Source organism: Psammomys obesus, unplaced genomic scaffold (genome assembly GCF_907164565.1).
Source record: "Psammomys obesus unplaced genomic scaffold, mPsaObe1.curated_primary_1811, whole genome shotgun sequence".
NCBI lineage: Eukaryota > Metazoa > Chordata > Mammalia > Rodentia > Muridae > Psammomys > Psammomys obesus.
The window spans coordinates 330613-354259 of NW_026590110.1; the positions used below are offsets into that span (position 1 = coordinate 330613).

At 38.1% G+C, this 23647-nt stretch overlaps 1 protein-coding gene and 1 pseudogene across 1 annotated transcript; both read right to left on the bottom strand.

Annotated features, from left to right (window-relative positions):
* Positions 1 to 4495: 4495 nt before the first annotated feature.
* Positions 4496 to 13891, bottom strand: LOC129676227 (olfactory receptor 12D1-like; annotated as a pseudogene).
* Positions 13892 to 16681: 2790 nt separating this feature from the next.
* Positions 16682 to 17608, bottom strand: LOC129676231 (olfactory receptor 12D1-like). The gene has a single exon (XM_055606560.1). It carries the CDS (start codon positions 17606 to 17608, stop codon positions 16682 to 16684), a length of 927 nt encoding a protein of 308 aa, XP_055462535.1.
* Between the last annotated feature and the right edge of the window lie 6039 nt (positions 17609 to 23647).

Below are 23647 nucleotides of genomic sequence, written 5' to 3' on the forward strand. Positions count from 1 at the left end.
TTAAGAGCATTCTGCCCTTTCTTTACATTGCTGAGACCATATGTGAAAGTAGAGGTGATGGAGTCTATAAACCTAGCATTATCTGTATTACCCTCTCTTGGGATCAGAAAAGATTTGCCTATAGAACAAATATTTTTTAGCCTTTGAGACTCAGTTCCCAGAGTTACTCATTAGCGGAAAATCTGTAATAAATTTCCATCGAGAAATTTGACTGTAGATGTATTTGAAGAATATAATCACTAATTAAACAGCCATAAAATATTGATCACAATTCAGATGTAAAATCAGAAAGATATTTAAAATTCATGGTATGTTTCTAGTTACTGATCAACATTATTAACTCAGGAAGACTTGAGTAGTGCGTATGTGGTCATATTTCCTGGTCATAAAAGGACCTTTCTAACTGACGTAGGAGTTTTAAGTTGCACTTTTCTAAATAAGTATGTGTCCTACTCATTAATTACACACCCTTAGATTCTGACAACATTGCAAACCTAATTTTATCTAAATGAGAAGTCTAGTTCCATTCTCCTATAGATTACTCATTCAATTTTTACCATATTTGATAATGAATTTTACAATTTATAAATAGCTCAACAGTACACATTCACTGCAGTCCGCTAGGAATTGTATTTAACTATTTGGTACCACCAAGGTAATATGTAAAACGAGTAAAATCTCTTTTTCTTTCTAATAAAGATGCCCAGAAGTTGGTGGTATAGAGAAGAGCTGGTGCATTCCCAAGATCATGAGAGTATAAACTTTCTGTGTCTTGTGGGTGCCTGAAAGCACCTACTAAAGCTGATTAGCCTATTTCTTCCATCCTCTTATGATAATGACTCTGTTCAAGAATCAAATTGATATGGTTAGATTAACAGGAAGAAAATGTGTAAATCAAATCTAATGTGCGGCATAGGAGGCATCCCAGGGAAACAGTAAGCCGTAGAAGCACTGGGTCAACTACTTAGATACTAGGCTGTGCACAAGCTACTGAATTATATTCACAGTTTAAAATGTTGGAAGCCAGGCCAACACAAGGCTTTCTCAGAGGCTCTGATGAAAGGACAAAGGGAACACCAGTTATTGCCCAAGGACAAACTTGGAAAGGTCCAGTCTGGAGCTAGGGTCAGGGTCCTGCAGAAGTTAAAGTTTCAGTTCCTGTGAACCTGTTGTTTTCTTCCTTAAAGAGCTGTGGTTATCACAGCTGCTGTATGCTCATTTGTGATCTACCTGAGACATACTATATTTTCTTGGTGCAACACAGCTTTGATTAGCTTCTGGCTGACTACATCCCATTGTGTTATAGCTTTCTGCTGATTCTATCCCATTTTTATCTTGCAAGCAGTATATAAAATGTTGTGATTCTTTAAAAACTTACTTATGAGTCATCAGCTCATGAAAAATCTCCTGGGCCCCAACTTTCTTGTCTTCTTTATTTTTTTCATTCCTGGTCCTCCTTTTCAGGAAACCATCACTGAAGAATAGCCTACTGGTCCAGGTAATGAGAAAAGAGTTATTTTAACAGAATCTGAGAAGGATTCTTTTCTGCAAGGACAAGGTGTGACCACAATAGAGAAGCTTTTACAACTGTAATAATTCAAATAATCTAAATTAGATGTGCTATAACTAATTGAGGTTTCATATTCTGTATGTGTATCTAAGATGAGGAATTAATCATTGAGGAATAGATTTTCTTGGTTTGTTCCTAGATACAAACAATATAATTCACTTTAGATAACTTGGGCTAATTAATATTTATTTACCTATATCTGTCAACTTATTTAGTATTTTAGAAATTAAACCAATCTATTTTCTAGTTCTTTCCTCCCCACTGGCATGTGGATTCAGGATTCTTCCTGTCGTACCCTAGACAGATCTGTTTCTGGGATGCTGAACAGGATCGGTGATGATTTAGGGAGATTTTTCAGCATGCAGTCAATGGAAATTAGTTAGTATCCTAGGCTGGTAGAAGAAGGAGAAGGAGAATTTCATTTGGTTGACAGTTCCCAGGGGTTGACATTTTTTTTTCTTGGTCCTGTCACTTCAGAAGAATGATGGAAGAAGTTCTTACCTCGTGGTCCACAAAGAGCAGTAAGAGGTGAGAATGGGAACTGGGGTGACTATAAAAGACACATCTCTAGAAATGTATTTCTTCAAGCTACATTCTACTTCACAAAGTTTCCACAGACTCCCAAAGCAGTGCCATTCCTTGAAAATCATGTATTCATGCCAGTGCAGACTGCTTTGACCTGAATTTTGATTCCCTCAAAAGCACCAAAATGGTGCTTTTGCATTATTAAGTGAATATGAGATTTCAGGGGCTACGGTGAAACCGTATGGTTTAAAATGATGTGTTTTGTGTTAAGTTGACAAGGGACGAACTTGTGATGGTTCATCTTGAGAAGTCTTACAGGCATCACCAGGGAATTCAGAATCGCCAAGGGCCTGTCAATGCCATCACCGTACACACCCATTAACAGTACCACAGTCTCCTCCTCCCAGAGGTTGATCTGTTGCCAAATACCTTCTGTTTCACTCTGCGGCATAGTCTGTACTTCAAAACACATGTAGCTTTATCTGTGAGTCTGAGACACATCACAGATAGTTTCCTGAACCCGCCCCCACTTTCAGAGCTGTCATTTAGTGAATGAAGAATCCAAAGACCTCCAAAGAGAAGACTTTGAACCTTGGAGATGTAAAAATGCAGGAGTTTTGGCTCTCCCTGGCAAGATTTCTCAAGATGAACACCACTATAGCACCAGTGAGCAAGCTCGGAAGGGCTGCAGCCCCGGTCTACTGCACATTCTTGCCACATGGACCCGCAATTTCCTATGTGAAGCCATTCTTAAAGTGTCTGGCTGTGCACCTGTGGATCTCTGTGGAGGCTTTTCTTTTGTCTATTGCTTGAAACTCCACTGGTGAAGGAAATTTGTCCTTTCCCATCATTTTAATTAGCATCCTATGCTGGATGTTATTTCTTTTACAGATCCTAAGTTCAACACTTCTGGATCTATTTGCTCTCTGTCTGTTGTTGACTGTTGTCCTCCTATCCTTTTACACCCTGTCCAAGCACTTGATGCTTTGCTTTTATTTGTGAATATGCTTGACATCTGCCGTTTTACAATTCTTCCTGTCATTTATCTCAATTACTTGCCTTCCCATTTGAAAAATAAGAAATTAGGCCATACTTCTTAAAATCACACTTACCTCCTATTTCAACTTGAACTTTATATTTCTAGTTGGACACCAATGGTTTTACATTAAAATCTTCAAAATATAAAAATCGTTATAATATCATAATTTTGGAGTATATAAGTAATGGCTTTTATTGTGATTTATTCATGTGCATATATCACTATACTTTGTTCTTCTTTGTCCAATCCAACCCCAAGAATTACAATTTTCTTGATCATAGATAGGTCCAATGACAGGGCTGTATTCACAGCAGCTTGAGAGGTTGATCAGGAAATCAGCTCCAGTTCACTTTCATGAAACCCTGCCTTAAAACAAAACAAAACAAGAAACAAACAAACAAAAGGTAGTTCAGAAGTAAAGTGTAGGCATACATGTGTGAGATATTGGGTTCAGTTCCCAGTACTGCCTCCTAAAATGATTTTATTGATCACGTTATTGGATGTTAAACTAAGGTGGCCTTATAGATAAATGTACCTATGAATATCCATCTATTCAAAACATGGGGAATATGGGCATATCTTGTTAAACCAAATCCCTTGTGCACCATGAGGAGGGGGAGAGAAAATACCAGTGGGCCCATGACACAGCAAAGTCTTTTATTATCCCAGCACATAAGCCGAGTCTCTGATCTATCAGGACCACCAGACAAGGACTCAGGAGCCTTGTTTCTTCTGGCAGCCTCAAACCCTCTTCTGACAGGGTTTATAAGCACAAAACCCAAAGGCATCTGGGCCAAGTTACAGTTATAATTTTTCCTAATCAGAATTTGAAATTAGGGACTTTCCCAAGTGTTCCATCATTCTCAACTGACATTAGCTATAAATGGTTTTGTCCAACCAATCAAATTCATTTGTTCTTCCTGTTATTGGGAACAGGCATTATGTTTTGGGTAACTATTGTTGCTTAGAGAGGGAGTTGGTTACCTTAGATAAAATGGAGTCTGAAGTCAAAATGGCAATACTTAAGAAAAGTTTCTTTTATCTGCTACCAACAACTCACATACTTGATTTTACATGCAAACATATATGAAAGGATTATAAGTCAGTTTCATCAATAGTTATCTCCCAAACAAGTTCAGGACTGCCATTTTAGAGTGGGTAACTAGTTTGTTCTAATTTTCCTTTTATATAGAGATTGCAATTTTAAATCCAGTTGAGCCATATTTTCTCATATATTTATTCTCTTACCTGGTCATCTTTGTTATACATATCATAAACAATTGCAGAATCAACTAATTTCACACTTAATTGCTTGTGTTTAAATAGTTCAGAATAGTTCACTAGATTTCGTCAAGTCAGAACTATGTTCTGATTTTCCTGTTCAAAGCACCCCTCACTTCCTTGTTCCTCAGAGCATAGATACGTGATTGAGAGCAGGAGTGACCACTGTATATACAGCAACAATGACCCTGTCCTTTTCCAGGGAGCTCCCTGAAGCAGAGCTGATGAAGATGAAGAGAATAGGAGTATGGAAAATAATGACAACAATAAAGTGAGAGGCACAAGCAGACAGTGCTTTGCAGAGTGTGCTGCAAGAGCGGGTCTTGTGAAACAGATGGGCGATAATGTAGAAATAGGAGAGAAATGTCAGAAAGAAAGGCCAGTGGCAATGGTCCCTGTGAGAGTATTTAGCAGCCACCTGTTGAGTTCAGTGTTTCCACAGGCCCACTCCAACAATGGCTTAACATCACAGAAAAAATGATGGATAAAGTTGGAATCATAAAAGTTCAAATACATATCAATATGGAGTGAAGCAGAGCATGAAGAAAAGGAACGACCTAGTTGGTGACAGCCACTTGAATACTGACCTGACAAGTCATGCTGAAAGGGAAGTCATTTACACACAGCTATGAAACAATCAAATGCCATGGTTGTCAGCAGCAGGGCCTCTGTGCTATCCAGGAAGTGGAAGAAATGAGGCTGAGTTACACATCCCAAGGACAAAATTGCTTTGCTTGTGGAGAGGAAGTTCTCCAGCATCTTTGGCACTGTCACAGTGGAGTAGCAGACATCCAGACATCCTAGGTTTCCCAGGAAGAAATACATGGGTGAGTGGAGTCTGGGATCCGAAATGATGATCATCAGAATAGCTCCATTTCCAGACACATTGACAAAGTACATAGTAAGGAACATAGCAAAGAAAATAGGATTCAGTTTTATATGTCTGTCACCACCAAGAGGAGAAATTCAGTGACGAATGTTTGATTCAATACCACTTAAAAAGAAAAGATTGGATAATTTGTGGAAGACTAACCTTCATGTCCATCAGTCTTTCTAGGCAATAAGTTTCTTGCCAACCCAAACACAGTCTGTGAGAGTAATTTTCTATAACCCACAAAGATCTTGTGAAGATCTTATATATTTGCCTATCAGCCCATTCAATATTAGTCTAAATGTCTGGTGTGTATTCTTATTTAAACAGCTTTAATTTATTATATTTTTCATTAATAGTCTTTTTATTGCAGATGCAGAGCAGGTACCTCCCTACCATTTTCTCTAGCTGTGAGAATTTACATTTTTTTCTTTTTTTTTAATTTTATTTTTCTTATTAGTTACATTTTGTTAACTCTGTGTCCCAGCTGTATCCCGTTCCCTCATTTCCTCCCCAACCCCACACTCCCTCCCTGGTCTCCTCCCTGCCCCTTTCCAAGTCCACTGATAGGGGAGGACCTTCTCCCCCTTCATTTGACCCTGTTTTATCAGGTATCTTCAGGGCTGGCTGCAAAGTCCTCCTCTGTGGCCTAACAGACTGCTCCTCCCCTGGGGGGGGGGGGTGTCAAACAGCCTGCCCTTGAGATCCTGTTAGAAATAGTCCGTGTTCCCCTTACTTTGGAAAACTACTTGGTTACTGAGCTACCACGGGCCACATCCGAGCAGAAGTTCTAGGTTATATCCATAGATGGTCCTTGGTTGAGTGTCAGTCTCAGAAAAGACCCTGTGCCTGGATATATTTGGTCCTTGTAGAGCTCCTATCCTTTCCATATCATGATTTTGATCCAAGCTTCTTTTCATCTCTTTAGTTGTCTCTAACAGAAATCAACTTTTAAAATATCCCACCAGGCAGACAGTCTCTGAAAAGTAAGAACATTTTTATTTAAACTTGAAGAAAATAGGCAGGGATGATTTTTTTCAATTGCAGAGTTTATAGAAAGCTTTATCATAACATAGCGACTCCACCTCATCTTAAGAATGTATAAGGAGTAGAAACGTCTTTGCACTGATTTGTTTCTTATTTATAATCCAGCCAGATGAAGTAAGAAACAGCATCAAGCCAGCTGAAGTAAGAAACATGGCCATATTAATCTCAAGAGTATGACCAGCTGTTATCATAACATGTTTCAGTGCTGTAGAAAACAATGGGCTGAATGCCGCCCAATAATCTGAGCTATTACAAACTTTAGAAATAGATTCCTAAGGTGTTTTTGAGATAGTTTCAAAATGAACCCACAGTGTCTCAGTCTCCTACCTCAGTTTCTTGTGTGTTGTGGTTATAGTCATATTGCCATGCTGGCCCAAGAGACTTTCTTCATTATAAATTGTACTTTGTGACATTTTCTTTTCCTGTTTATGCTGAGACTAAAGAAAACCTTTTCCAGATTCCAGAGTATTTGAATAAAAAAAAAAAAATCTCTGCCTCTGTGGACCCAGAAGTCCCTCCCTCATTTCCTCAGTAGGAACTACAAATACTTTAGTCCCTTTGAAATCTTATCTTCCCTGTTCCCTATTTAAACTCATTCTTCTATATTGATGATGTTGTACTTGTCTTTCTTCTAGAACCATTAGTGGGAACATAGTAACTAATTCTTTTGTGTTTTATGATCCCAAAAGTCAGGCTGCCTTAAATCAACCTACTCCAAAGTTTCCAGAAATGTGTAGCTCTCCTCGTTTTAAGACTGTTTCGCCTCTATGAAATCAATTCCCAGCATTTCTTCCTGTCAAATAAAATCTTGTTTTCTCCTAAAGAAATAAATAATTTTTACTTTACTTTTATAATCAAAATAGCAGTGTTTTCAATGAATGTTAACTTTTCACAGAATTATGAATAAGTTGATTGCAAAAGGTTTCCTGTTTAACTGTACACTCAGAACTTATCAAAAGACAGGTAAATTTTTAATTGTTTTTCTCCTTAATAACACCTGAATTACTTCCTGGAATACACTGGTCAGAGCAGACATTGCTATGAGAAGTAGCTTCCCCTGGTTCCTTTCATTGAAAGATGCACTGGATTCCCTGTGTGTACACAAAAGAAGAATCAGAATCAGGGTGTGGAGGGCCCATGTTGCTAGAAGGCGCTGAGAGAACTCCCCAAGCTGTATTAGAGTGATACAAAGGCTGACAACGGGGTGATTCCCACAAATGGGAACAACTAAAGGTGTGAGAAGTTCTGGGTAAAAAAAACAATTTGTCCATCTTAAAAAAAAATTAATGAACTGGAGAAAATTGTTAGAAACCTGAGGGATTCTAAGCTTTATAGCTGGAAGACAGTCTGAGAACTGATGTAATTACTAGTGTAGATCTATGAAGGATAATTTGTGTCTTCAAACATCTCAGGGCAGTTTCTTTGATAATCAGGCATATTTTGCACCCTCACCTGCTCTTACACCTAGCCCTTCCAGGCAACTGCTGAGCTCCCCCTAGCCTTCAAGGTATGCTCCCCTACACACTCCTGCACCTGTGCACATGTGCCTGCAACCTTCCTTTCTTAGCTTCATCTGAATCACCAGCTCCCATTCTCAAACCCCTGAACCTCTCTCGTCTCCCTGAAGACTATCCCAGACTCCAGAGACAGGTGGACCCAGTCTGCAGTATGGGCTCCAGAAACAAACAGCCGAGGCTAAGGAGCAACCAGATGGCTAACGGCCAGCTTAAGAACACAACCAACAAAAACCAGGACATCATGGCTTCACCAGAAACCCCCAAAATCAATGGATATCCTAATGCATCTGAAACACAGAAAATGATCTTAAATCTATGCTTATCCAGTTATTAGATGAATATAAAGAGGAAACGAACAAAAAAAATAGAATCCACAATCAAATAGGTTTGATTAAAAATGAATAAAAATCTTTCAAGACATAAAAATGGAGTTAGAATCAACAAAAAAAAAACATAAACAGAGAAAAATCCTGAAGTTGGATAACTTAGAGAAGAGATCAGGAATCACAAAGGTAAGCAACACCAACAGAATACAAAAGATGGAGGAGAGAGTCTCAGGCATGGAAGATGTAAACATATGGAGGCCTACAGTATACCAAATAGACTAGACCAGAAGAGAAATTCCTCCTGCCACATAATAATCAAAACACTAAATCTACAGAACAAAGAAAAAATATTAAAAGCAGCAAGAGAAAAAGGCCAAGTAACCTATAAAGGTAGACCTATCAGAATCACATCCGACTTCTCAACAGAAACTATGAAGGGCCTGGGAAGATCTCATTGAAGACACTAAAAGGCCACAGATGCCAACCCAGACTACTATACTCAGCAAAACTTTTAATGAACATACATGGAGAAAAAAAATTCCATGACAAAACTAAATTTAAACAATATATACACAGCAACCCAGCCCTATAGAAGCTTCTAGAAGGAAAACTCCAACCCAACGAGATCAACTACACCCAAGAAAACACAGGATAAAGATAACTTAACAACAAAATGCAAAAGAAAGCAAGCACACAAACACACAATCACTATCAACTTCACAATAAAAGAAACTAACAATCATTGGTCACTAATATCTATCAATATCAATGGACTCAACTCTCCAACAAAAGACACAGACTAACAGATTGGGTGAAAAAACAGGATCCATCATTCTGCTATATTTAAGAAACACACCTTTGCAACAAAGATATACATTACCTCAGAGTAAAGGGCTAGAAAAAGGTTTTCCAAGCAAATGGAACCAAGATGCAAACTGGAAGAGCCATCCTTATATCTAATAGAATACTTTCAACCAAAATTAATCAACAAAGATGGGGAGGGACACTTCATTCTCATCAAAGGAAAAATCCACCAGGAGGACATCACAATCCTGAGCACCTATGCCCCAAACACAAGGGTTCCTGCATTTGTAAATGAAACATTATTAAAGGTTAAATCACACATCAATCCCAACACCTTAATAATGGGAGACTTCAACACTCCACTCTCACCAATGGACAGATCATTGAGACAGAAGCTAACTAGAGAAATAATGACACTTACAGAGGTCTAATAGATGTTTACAGAACTTTTCACCCAAACAAAAAAGAATATTACTTCTTCTCAGCACCCCACGGAAACCTCTCCAAAATTGACCACATAGTCTGGCATAAAGCAAACCTCAACAGATACAAAAACATTGAAATAATCTCTTGTATCCTATCAGTCCACCATGGCCTAAAACTAGACCCCAACAACAACAGAAATAACCAAAAGCCTACACACACTTGGAAACTAAACAAGTCTCTACTCAGTGACAGCTGAGTCGGGGAAGAAATAAAGAAAGTGTCACCGGCCAGCAGTGACACCTGAATACCACCTGAGAGAGGGCTGGGAGAGAGACAAAGCGACACAGAGAAGAACACCAAGTCCACATGCTGAACCAAGTGGCGGTTTAATGGACGTCAGGTTAACACTTAAATAGGTAGAAAAGTCCAAGCAGTTTCTCACACAGGCAATTTTACTTAGCCAAAACATAAGAGGGCTTACTCAAGGTTACACAGAACCTGCTGTCTGGTTACTATGACTACATGGAATTTATGGTCTAGTTCTCAGGGCCAGAGCCCTCTACTGTATGACTGCCAAAGTCAATCTCTTAGCCACCAGGCTTTAGACAGAAACCAGGACCAAGAGGCCGAATTCCCTTGTTGAGATGCGCACGCCAATCTGCCATAAACTCCAAATGGGCTGCCACAAGAAAGAAATTAGAGACTTCCTAAAATTCAATGAAAATGAAGGCACAACTTACCCAAACTTATGGGACACAATGAAAGCAGTGCTAAAAGGAAAGGTCATAACACTAAGTACCTTCAGAAAGAAGTTTGAAACATCTCATACAATCAACTTAATGGCACACCTGAAAGCACTAAGAAGAAGAAGAAGAAGAAAAAAAAAAAGAATCAGACACACCCAAAGAGAATAGATGGCTGGAAATAATCAAACTCAGAGATGAAATCAATAAAATAGAAGCAAAGAAAACAATTCAAAGAATCAATGAAATGAAGAGCTGGTTCCTTAAGAAAATCAACAAGATAGACAACTAACTAAAAGGCAGAGAAAGACACTATCCAAATCAACAAAATCAGAAATTAAAAGGGGGACATAACAACAGACACTAGGGAAATCCAAAAAATCATTGGGTCTTACTTCAAAAGCCTATATGCCACAAAATTTAAAAATCTGATTGAAATGGACAGTTTTCTTGATAGAGTCCATTTACCAAAGTTGAATCAAAATCAGATAAATCCATTAAATAGTCCTATATCCTCTAAGGAAATAGAAGCAGTCATCAAAAGTCTCCCATAAAAAAAAAAAAAAAAAAAACAGGTCCAGATGGTTTCAGAGCAGGATTCTACCAGTTGTTCAAAGAAGAACTAACTTAAAATTCTCCTCAAACTATTTCACAAAATAGAAATAGAAGGAATATTACCAAACTCATTCTATGAGGTCACAGTCACCCTGATATCTAAACCACACAAAGATCCAACAGAGAAAGTGAACTTCAGACCAATCTCTCTTATGAACATTGACACAAAAATACTCAATAAAATACTCACAAACCGAATTCAAGAACATATCAAAGATATCATCCACTATAACCAAGTAGGCTTCAACCCAGGCATGCAGAAGTGGTGATGGAAATCCAACAATGTACATAAACAAACAGAAGGGGGAAAAAACCCACATGATCATCTCCTTAGATTCCGAAAAAGCATTTGACAAAATCCAACACCCATTCATGTTTAAAGTTTTGGAGAAAAATAAAAATTAAAAAAAAAAGTTTTGGAGAGATCAGAGACACAAGACACATACCTAAGCATAGGAAAAGCAATATACAGCAAGCCTATAGCCAACATCAAACTAAACAGAGAGAAACTTAAATCAATCCCACTGAAATCTGGGACAAGGCAAGGCTGCCTGCTCTTTCCTTATCTCTTCAACATAGTACTTGAAGTCCTAGCTAGAGCAGTAAGACAACTAAAGGAGATCAAGGGAATACAAATTAGAAAGGAAGAAGTCAAAGTATCGCTATTTGCAGATGATATAATAGTATACATAAGTGACCTCAAAAATTCTACCAGAGAACTCTTTCAGCTGATAAATGCCTTCATCAAAGTGGCTGAATATATAATTAACTCAAAAAAATCGGAATAATTCCTGTATACAAAAGACAAATGGGCTGGGAAAGAAATTAGGGAAACAACACCCTTCAGAATAGCCACAAATAACATAAAGTATCTTGGTTAAGCCCTAACCAAGCAAGTGAAAGACCTGTATGACAAAAACTTCAAGTTTCTGAAGGAAGAAATTGAAGAAGATATCAGTAGATGGAAAGATCTCCCATGCTCATGAATTGGTAGGATTAACATAGTGAAAATGGCCATCCTGCCAAATGCCATCTACAAATTCAAAGCAGTTCCCATCAAAATTCCAACACAATTCTTTACAGACCTGGAAAGAACACTCATTAACTTCATACAGAAAAATAAAAGACCCAGGACAGCCAAAACAAATCTGTACAATAAATCAGGGTGGTATCAACACCCCTGATTTCAAGAATTTTTTTAAGTGCTTCTCGGCCATTCGAGATTCCTCTTGTGAATTCTCAATTTAGATATGTACCTCATTTTTTAATTGGATTATTTGATTTGTTAATGTTTAATTTCTTAAGTTTTTTGTACATGTTGGATATTAGCCCTCTGATGTAGGGTTGGTAAAGAACTTTTCTCCATCTGTAGGCTGCCGTTTTATTCTATTGACAGTGTCCTTTGACTTACAGAAGCTTTTCAGTTTCCTAAGATCCCATTTGTTAATTGTTGATTAACAAATGTTAATTGTCAATTAACAAATGTTACCAGCCTGTGCTGTTGGTGTTTTGCTCAGGAAATTGTCTCCTATGCCAATGAGTTCCAGGCTTTTCCCCACTTTGTCTTCTAATAGGTTTAGAGTCTCTGGCTTTATGTCAAGGTCTTTGATCCACTTTGAGCTGAGTCTTGTGACGGGTGATAAATGTGAGTCTATTTGCATTTTTCTAAGCACTCTGACTGGCTCGGTGTATCTGATTTTATGTCGAAGTCTTCAATCCACTTGGACTTGAAACTTTCTGTAGGGTGATAAGTATAAATTTATTTGGATTCTTCTAGGCACAGACATCCAGTTAGACCAGCACCATTTGTTGAAGATGTTTTCTTTTTCCCACTGTATGATTTTGGCTTCTTTGTCAAAAATCAAGTGCTAGTAGGAGTGTAGGTTTATTTCTGGGTCCTCAGTTTGGTTCCATTGATCAACACGTCTGTTCTATGTCAATACCATGCAGTTTTTATTACTATTGCTCTGTAGTATAGCTTTTTACCCTTTCCCAGCCCCCGACTCCAGCAGACACTCCCTGCTAACCAACAGACCACCCCTGCTGCAAAGCAGGAAGGCTGTCTGAGATCTTCCCCTCACCTTCTGTTTCTTTAGATTCAATCCCCCAGTCTCATGCCCAGCACTATAGCATACCCCTGGGGTGACCTCTTTTCACCATTGCAAAGAGACAAAATAAGCAGATCCTGATTGAACACTCTGCTTTCCTCCCTCCTGTAAACTCCTAGCCTATCCGTACTCCTAAGTGTCAGATCCTGATACCCAGAAACACATTTTGCCTTGAACTCTCAGTGGCCACAATTATCAGGTCTAAAGAAAATTTAGTACCAGTCAACACACGGGCATCATATTCTCCAAAAATTTACAGACAAAATAGAAACCAAGAAACAAAATACCTACCCAACAAGGATAAATTTAGAAATCAGCACCTAGACCTATAATTATAGTAATCCCAGATGCCTTGATGACAGCATAAAAACACAACCATACAATCATTTGTTTTTTTATTGCCAGAGCCATATATTTTTATTTATACTATATAATATTATTTAAATATAATTATGTTCTTAATATATCACAATTATATTATTAAAAATAATAGTTTTAATAATTGTATTATATAATACAATAAAAATACAATTTTATTTTACTGTATAATAGCCAGAGCAGTATGTTTCCACTAGAACCAAGCTACTTTACCACAGTAGGTCCTAAATATTCCAACATAGTTGAAGCACAAGAAAAAGACCTTAAAACTGCCTGTATAAAGATGATAGAGGTCGTTAAAGAGGAAATTAATAACTCGCTTAAAGAAATACAGGAAAACACAGTAAAAGTAAATTTTAAAAATTGTTCAAGGCCTGAAAATAAAAATAAAAGAAATTGAAGAAGATATCAGAAGATGGAAAGATCTCCCCTGCTCATGAATCAGTAGAATTAACACAGTAAAAATGGCCATCCTACTAAAAGTAACCTACAGGTTCAATGCAATTTTCATCAAAATTACAACACAACTCTTCACAGATCTTGAAAGAATAATTCCCAACTTCATGTGGAAAAATTGAAAAACCAGGATATCTGAAACAATCCTGAACAATAAAAGAACTTCAAAAGGTATTACCATTCATGATTTCAAGTTGCACTACAAAGCTATGGTAGTAAAAAAAATTAAAAATTAAAAAAGTCACATGGTATTGGTGTAAAAACAGACACATTGATTGATGAACTCAAATTGAAACATAAATCCACACAGCTATGAACATGTGATTTTTTATTTTAAAAAAGCATAAACACAAAATGGAAAAAAGAAAGCATTTTTTTACAAATGGTTCTGGTCAAACTGGATGGCTATGTGTAGAAAAATCCAAATAAATTCATACTTACCACCCTACAAGAAGTTCAAATCCAAGTGGATTGAAGACTCTAACATAAAACCAGATATACTGAACCTGTCAGAATGGTTAAAATCAATACCAAAAGTGACAGTTCATGCTGGTCAGGATGTGGAGCAAGGGAACACTCCTCCATTACTGGTGGGAATGCAAACTTCTATAGCCACTATGAAAATCAATATGGTGATTCCTCAGAAACCTGGGACTCAGTGGACCTCAAGATCCAGCTATACCACTCTAGGGCACACATCCAAAGGATGCTTCATCCTACCACAAGGGCACCTGCCCAGCCATGTCCATTGCTGCTGTCTTCATAACACCCAGAAACTAAAAACAACCTAGATGTCCCTCAACAGAAAAATGCTGCTACATTTGCATAATGGAGAATTACTCAGCTGTTTAAAAAAACACTTCATGAAATTTGCAGGCAAATTAATGCAATTAGAAAAAATATGATTTTGACTGAGGTAACCCAGATCCAGAATGATAAATATGGTATATATTTTTTTCACTTATTTGTGGTATTAGCCATTAAATAAGTAATAACCAATTTGCATCTGTAGACGCAGAGAGTTAGGTATAGAGGAAGGGACTGGGGTGGGGGACACATGGCTCTTCCTGTGATGTATAAACAGAATAGATTTTGTGGGCAGACTGGGGATGGGTAGTGATGGAAACTGAGGGAATCATGTGAGGAGGGAAAAGAGAAATAGGGTTGAGGGAGGGAATGTGAGGAGAGACAGCTGGAACTGAGGGGCATTTGAAGGATGATATGGAAAATTCCAAAAATATATGAAGACAATCCTAATGGGATCTCCTAATAATAAGGGAGACAGAATCCCAACTGGTCATCTCTTATTATCAAACAAGGCATCTAGCAGTGGAACTGGGTTCCAGTCAGTTGAGTTGTTGGACAAGGGAGTCTCATGGAAATCTTCAAGCAACCCAGGCTACTGCTAAAACAATGGATTGTTTTCCACAAACTGAAACCAGAGCCTACTGCCAAGAGCAACAACCACAACTTATTGAACATTGAGAAGTCTAGTTGGTGCCTCCATGGGGCCTTAACCCCAGGTTCTAGTGTCTTTAGTACAAGAAGGTGCTCTGCCGGCTACCAATAGAGAAACATAAACAACAATCCAACCACAAAACCTTTGACCTAAAATCTGTCCTGGCTTCAAGATATGCTAGGCAATAGAAGCACAGAACTTTTGGGAGTAGCCAACCAATGTCTAATTTGGCTTAAGACCACTCCATGAGACACACAAATGAGTCACATACTTGACACTGCTTTGGTGATCAAGAGCCAGAGACTAGATAGCTCAGTGACCTAGGGTAAAAACCAAATATTACTGGTGTGAAAAAAAGAAGAAAGAGAGAAAGAAAGAAAGAAAGAAAGAAAGAAAGAAAGAAAGAAAGAAAGAAAGAAAGAAAGAAAATTGTATCAATAAAATAACTCTTAATGATAGTCTGCTGTACTCATAGATCAATGCCTGAATAGTCATCATCAGAGAAGCTTCATTCTGCAGCAAACAGAAACAGATGCAGAGACCCACAGCCAGATATTACTCAGAGAATCCTTGGAATGCACAGCTCTAAATGGGATGTCTCCATCAAATCCCTTTCCTCAGAGATATGGGAACCCCTTGCAAGAAGAAGCAAAAGAGCCAGCGGGAATGAAGGACACCAGAACACAGTCCTCTGGATCAACTAAGCAAGGCTCTTACAAGTTCGCAGAGATTGAAGCAGCAGGCATGGGGTCTAAACGGGTTTGCACTAGGCCCTCTGCACATACATTGGAGCTACCAGCTTAGTATTTTTATGGGATTCTTGAGTGTGTGATTGAGTAAGTCTCTGACTCTTGTGACCTCTCTTGGGGCCTTTTTCCTTTTGTTGGGTCCCCTTGTCCAGTCTCAGTGTGATGATTTTTATTTTTTGTTATATTTTATTTTGTCATGCTTGGTTCTTTTCTCTTAAAGCCTGTTCTTTTCTAATGAAAAACAGAAAGGGAGTGGATCTGGAGGGGATGGGAGATAGGGAAGAACTGGGAGGAATAGAAGAAAGTAGAATTGTAATCAGAACATATTGTATAAAAAAATAATTTATATTAATAAAGGGGAAAATAATAATTTTATTTTCTTCACTAATATATATTAATCAAAAGGGGCCACACAGATAAACAAGTACTATTTATTTATCTTAAAAATGAATAGTACACACATATTTGTAATCCTAATTATATGTGATAAAATTTTAGAATATATCTAAGATAAGCCAAGATTATTAATATATATTCTCAAAAAAAAATCCAGGAGCAGGATTCTGTAGCTAGAGCCATACATATTCATGTTTCCTTTGCATTATCTGAGAAAATATCATTTCATACCACAAGACACGTTTCCTATACATTTTCCATTGTCTAATTTTCTCGATAATACACATTCTTAAAATTGAGAACTGTAGCTGCTTCTAAACATTTTAATTGCCTGGTTATTCATGGTTCAGAAGAGTTCTTTACATTTCAAGTCAGAGCCATCTTCTCATCTTCCTATTCAATGCACTCCTCACTTCCTTGTTCCTCAAAGTGTAGATGAGTGGGTTGAGAGCAGGAGTGACCACACTGTACATGATGGCAATGACTCGGTCCTGATCCAGAGAGCTGCCTGAGGTTGGACGAATGTAGGTGAAAAGAACAGGAGCATAGAACAGAACAACAACCATGAAGTGAGAGGCACAAGTAGACAGCGCTTTGTGGAGCACGCTGCAAGAGCGGGTCTTGAGGAAAAGATGGGTGATGATGTAGAAATAGGAGAGAAATGTCAGAAAAAAGGGACTGAGGGCAATGGTGCCTGTAATGGTATTGAGCAGCCAAAGGTTGAGCTCAGTGTTCCCACAGGCCAAATCTAACAATGGCTTAACATCACAGAAGAAATGATGGATACGATTGGAACCACAGAAGCTCAAGTGAGATGTCATTACAGAATGAAGCAAGGCGTGTAAAAAGCCAATGATCCAGATGGCAGCAGTCATCTGGATACAGATCTGGCGATTCATGATGACAGAATAGTGAAGTGGTTTGCAGATAGCCACAAAGCGGTCAAATGCCATCACTGCCAGCAATAGGGCTTCTGTGCTACCCAGGAAGTGGAAGAAATGAAGCTGAGTTATGCATCCCAAGAAGGAAATTGCTTTGCTTGAGGAGAGGAAGTTCTCCAGCATCTTTGGCAGCGTCACGGTAGAAAAGCAGACATCCAGACATGCTAGGTTTCCCAGGAAGAAATACATGGGTGAGTGGAGTCTGGGATCCGAAATGATGATCATCAGAATGGCTCCGTTGCCAGTTATATTAGTAAAGTAGATGGTGAAGAAAATAGCAAAGAGAACAGGGTTTAATTCTTGTATGTCTGTCACTCCCAGGAGGAGAAATTCAGTGGCTGAGGTTTGATTTGACATCACTTAAAAGAGAAGACAATTATTGTACAACACTACTCTCTACATTGACCAATCTTTCTGGACATAGATTTTCTTTCAAAGCCAAAGAAAGCAAGTCAATTGAGAGCAAGTCATTGTTTTCCATGAGGCCTTCTCAAGTTTTTTTTTTCCTAGTATTTACCCATTATTGTTAAATAACAATCCTAAGTGTATGTTGTGGGTTGTGATAAAACATCTTCTAATTTGCTACATTATCACTAACCATTTCTTTTTACGTAGTGATTTTGAGTGGGTCACCAGCCTATTACATTTTCTAGCTGTGAACATTTACACTTTGACCCTCTCTTCTCCTCATCTCTTAAGTTGGCTCTAACAGGAAGCAGTTTTTAAATGCTCCAACAGGCAGACATCTACTGGCAAGTAAAAAGCCTTGAAAGATTCCAACTTGAGGGAATAAGAAACTACCTTGACATCTCACCCCTGACAAAACGTTCATCACTAAGAAAGATGGACTCATTTCAGCCAGACTCTTTAAAAAAAGGAAAGATAGCACCCAAGAACTGGCAAATGTGATTATATGAAATTAAAATATTCTGTACGGCAAAGATGCTATCAACAAAGCCTACAAAATAGGAGAAAATATTCTCCAGCTATACTTCAGGCAAATATCTAAAATATGTAAAGGATTGCAAAAGTTAACCACAAAAAAAGTACTAATCAATAAATGGAACAACTACCTAGTAGACATTTCTCAGAAAAAAATAAAAATGGCTAATAAATAGTTTTAAAGTGCCCAACTTCATTAGCTATCAAAGAAATCCAAATTAAACTATTTTGAGATTTATCTCACCTCAGACAAAATGGTCATCATTAAGAAAGCAGATGGCAACAAATACTGGTGATAGATGCTGGTGAAAGTGTAAATAGTGCAGCCAGGAAATCAGTCTGATTGTTTCTCTAAACGTTAAAAGTAGAACCACATGTGACCCAGCTATACTGATCCTGGGATATAGCCAAAGGGCTCCACCTCCTACTTCAGAGGTGCGTGCACACCCATGTTTATTCCTGCTGCGTTAACAATGGTTAGGGAAATGAATCATTCTAGATATCCACCCAATAATACATATACACATTTAAATTTTATACGTCTGTAAAATAAAATGAAATTATGAATGTGTAAGGAAATACATGGAACTAAAAATGTGATTTTTAGTAATTAATTTATTAATTACAGCTTATTCTCTCTGTATCCCAGCTGTAGCTCCCTCCCTCATCCCCTCCCTTCCTTTTCCCCTCCCTTCCTCATTTCCTCCCATGCCCCTCTCCAAGTCCACTGATAGGAGGAGGTCCTCCTCCCCTTGCATCTGACCCTAGTCTATCAGGTCTCATCAGGACTTGCTGCATTGTCTTCCTCTGTGGCCTGGTAAGGTTGCCCTGCCCCCTTAGGGGAAGGTGATCAATGAGCCAGCCACTGAGTCCATGTCAGAGACAGTCTCTGTTCCCCTTACTAGGGTACCCACTTGACACATGACACTGAGCTGCCATGGGCTACATCTGTGCAGGAGTTCTAGGTTATCTCCATTATTGGTCCTTGGTTGGAGAATGAGCCTCAGAAAAGACCCCTGTGCTCTGATATTTCTTTTTTTTTTTTATTAATTACACTTTATTCATTTTGTATCCCCCCATAAGCCCCTCCCTCCTCCCCTGCCGATCCCACCCTCCCTCCCCTTTCTGCATGCATGCCACTCCCCAAGTCCACTGATAGGGGAGGTTCTCCTCTTCTTTCTGATCTTAGTCTATCAGTTCTCATCAAAAGTGGCTGCATTGTCCTCTACTGTGGCCTGGTAAGGCTTTCGCTCCTTTCCTTCCAGGTCTATCTCCCCCTTCTTTCATAAGATTCCCTGTACTCTTCCCAAAGTTTGACTATGAGTCTCAGCTTCTGCTTTCATACTCTGCTGGGTAGAGTCTTTCAGAGGACCTCTGGGGTAGGCTCCTGTCCTGTTCCCTATTTTCTTCCCCTTCCAATGTCCATCCCGTTTGCCTTTCTGAATGAGGATTGATCATCTTACCCCAGGTCCTCCTTCTTGCTTAGCTTCTTTAGGTGTATAGATTTTAGTATGTTTATCCTATCTTTTAGGTTTAGAATCCACTTATAAGTGAGAATATACCATGTGTGTCTTTCTGCTTCTGGGATACCTCACTCAGGATGATCTTTTCTAGATCCCACCATTTGCCTGCCAATTTCATGATTTCCTTGTTTTTAATTGCTGAGTAGTATTCCATTGTGTAAAAGTACCACAATTTCTGTAAACAATCCTCTACAACAAAAGATTTTCTGGAGGTATTTCTATCCCTGATCTCAAGCTGTACTATAGAACAACAGTAATAAAAACTGTGTGGTACTGGCATAGAAACAGAATGGTGGATCAATGGAATCAAATAGACGACCCAGAAATAATAATAATAATAATAATAATAATAATAATAATAATAATAACAATAACAATAATAAGGTGCACTTATGAGCACCTGATTTTTGACAAAGATGCCCAAGCCATACAATGGAAAAAAGACAGCATCTTCAACAAATGGTGCCGGTGTAACTGGATGTCTACATGTAGGAAAATGCAAATATATCCATATTTATCAACTTGCACAAAACTAAAGTCCAAGTGGATCAAGGACCTCAGCATAAAACCAGATACACTAAACCTGTTAGAAGAAAAAGCAGGGAAGAGCCTTGACCTCTATGGCCCAGGAGACAACTTCCTGAACAGAACACCAACAGCACAGGCTCTAAGAGCAACAATCAATAAATGGGACCTCATGAAATTGAAAAACTTCTGTAAAGCAAAGGACACTGTCCTTAGAACAAAACAACAGCCTATAGATTGGGAAAGGATATTCACCCACCCTATATCTGACAGAGAACTAATATTGAGTATATATAAAGAACTCAAGAAGTTAAAAAGCAACAAATCAAGTAATCCAATTAAAAATGAGATATTAAGAAAAGCAACATAGACACAAAAAGACAAATACCATATGTCTGTCTCATATTCAGCCCTAGCCTCTAATTGTTAAATATGTAGATCCAAGTGGGTATAAACATAGGTAAAAAACAGAAAACTCTAAAGGGAACCATGTGACTAGGAAAAGAAAACCTTTAAAGGGAGGAATGTGGAAGACAATGGAACAGTGTAGAAAGGAAATACTTGGACCAAAAGAAGAGGTGAAGACAAGGAGAAGACAGGAAGCAGGGAGCAGGGGCACAGGATGAGGGATGCAGAATCAACCAAAATGAAATATGTATGAAAATCCTATATGAAAATCCATTATCTTGTAAGCTAATTTTAAAAACAAATATAAAGTATTTTTAAAATTCATAATAAAAAATAAAAAGGAAAACTAGCCCTTTTAAGTTATATTATTATTATTATTATTATTATTATTATTATTATTATGTATACAGTGCTCTGTCTCAACCTGCTCACCAGATCTCATCATAGATGCTTGTGAGCCATCATGTGGTTGCTGGGATTTGGACTCAGGACCTTTGGAAGAGCAGCCAGTGCTCTAAACCTCTGAGTCATCTCTCCAGCTAGCTTTTTAATATAGTAGTAACTATATTTTCTCTATTTAAAATGTAGAAAAAGTAGAAATGTTCTTGTATAGACTTGTTTCTTATTCACAACCTAGGAAAATAGATAATCTTATTAGCTATAGAGTCTGACAGTATCTGTGCACATTTTTCACTACTATATTTGATGTTCCCTAAAATATGAGCCATTAATTATTTTCAAAATAAATATCTGGCTGGAGAGATGGCTCAGAGGTTAAGAGCACTGGCTGTTCTTCCAAAAGTCCTGAGTTCAATCCCCAGCAACCACATGTTGGCTCATAAACATCTATAGTAAGATCTGGTGTGCAGGCAGAATGTTGTATAAATAATAAATGAATCTTTTTAAAAAACAAAAATAAATAAATTTCTAATGGTAGGTGAGCGCATGTGGAGGCAATGGGTTAATATCAATACCTCAATCTTGTACTCTGAGACAGTGTGTCCTACTAAATCTGGAGTTCATCCATTCGGCTAGGCTGTCTGACAAGCTGAGTTTACCAACACATGACCACACCCAGGTTTTACTGAGTGTTAGGAATCCAAACTTGGGTCTTTATGCCTGAATAATAAACACATAACAGATGGGGTCATTTCCCAGACCTCTTTTCCTGGTGTGTGTGTGTGTGTGTGTGTGTGTGTGTGTGTGTGTGTGTGTGTTTGTAACATGCTCTCCATATAAGCGCAATTTTCCTGTCTCAACCTCCCAAGTGCTGGAATTATAGTCCTATGTTGCTATTACTGGCCCATGTTACTTCTTGCATTATATATTCTGTTTTATTGTGCTTCTTTTCTCCTAGATGCCCTGAAAGGTTATTTTTAATCCCAGAGACCCTGGATCAGAAAAGCTCTTCCTCTGTGGACCCAGCAGTGTCTCCGTCATTTCACCAGGAGAGACTGCCAAATACCCATTTCAGCACCCTTGAAATTCTGTCTTCTCTTGTGATCTAAATTTGTGGGTCCTTTTTTCACTTATCTTAAATTAAGCTCACTCCTCAAATACTAACTACAGAGATTTTTTCCCCCTCCATCAATGTGACAACGGTAACTGCTCTCTTCTGTGATCCTACAAGTCTGTCTGCCTCATTTCAGCTTTCTCCTTAGATGTTGGAACTATCCAGCTCTTCTCTCATCAAAAACATTTTTCTCTATTTGTCCACCTTTCTTCAAATATAATCCTTCTATTCCTTTCTTTCAAAGTCCTATTTTATGTAAGGAATGGATTCTTTTGTTTTCAATTGCATAATTAAAATAATAATGTTTCTTTCAATGAAAGTAAAATTAAGTAATTATGAATAAATTAATGTAAAGTTTAATATTTGACTATACATTCAAAGTTCACTAAAAGGTAAAAGGCATTTTGAGTTATTGTTTTTGTTTTTGTTTTCTCCTCAGTGTTGGGAAAGTACCTGAATTACCTCCCTGCGATACACTGGTCAGAGCAGACACAGCTATGAGAAGCAGCTTCCCCTGGTTCCTTTCATTTCAAGATGCACTGGATTCTCTCTGTATACATAAAAGAAGAATCCGAATCAGTGGGCTTATGGGGGAGGCACTCAAAGAACACCTCAGATTGCACTGGAGTTGGACAGAGGCTGATACTGGGGTGATTCCTACAAAGGGGAAATCACCCAAGGTATGAGAATTCACTAGGTAAAGAAAACAATTTGTATAACTAACAAAACAAAATTAATTAACTGGGGAAAACTTATAAGGATCCTGAGGGATTCTAACATTTTTAGTTGGAAGACAGTCTGAGAAATGGGGTAATCACCAGTGCAATTCTGTGAGAAGTTGCTTCCAAACAATTCAGGGCGACTTTTTGGATAGTGATATATATTCTATGTGCTTATAAACAGAACAGACATTCCTGTTTAAAATCTAGCCCCATAGCAAAATATAATTATAATTCTCTGAATCAGAAATCAAAATATCACCAAAACGCATGTGGGGGAAATATTTACCTATTAAGAAAAATATCAGACTGCTCTGTACAATCAGAACTAATTTATTGTTCACCACACTTTCAACACTTAGAGCTTCAGATTTGGAGAACCAAGCACAATGAAATTCGATGAGACATAGCGATGAAATGCCACACACACAGTGAGGAGCCCATCACAAAAGAGGAGAACAGCCTGAACAGTGCCTGGTGTTTAATGATGGCAAACCGCCTCTAAAGAACAGGAAAGGTTAGTCTAATTCATTCTCTTACCTGACTGACTGTTAAAAAAATTTGAGGTGCATGTCCAGAAATTGAGTAAATTATAAAGTTTTTGAAGTGAAAATTCATGTTGTGCTTACAGTCTTTATCTCTCTGCCATCCTGAAATTCTGCCAGCATTCTAATGAGACAAAGCTGGGAACATAAAATCCCGAGGGAGCATGTCCCTTGTGCTGAGCAGGATAGATGTGAAAACAAATGGGGTACTTTTCCCTACC

What these genes read in the sequence shown, in the direction of transcription:
- LOC129676231 (XM_055606560.1), bottom strand. Translation starts at nt 17,608, where the DNA reads ATGTCAAATCAAACCTCAGCCACTGAATTTCTCCTCCTGGGAGTGACA.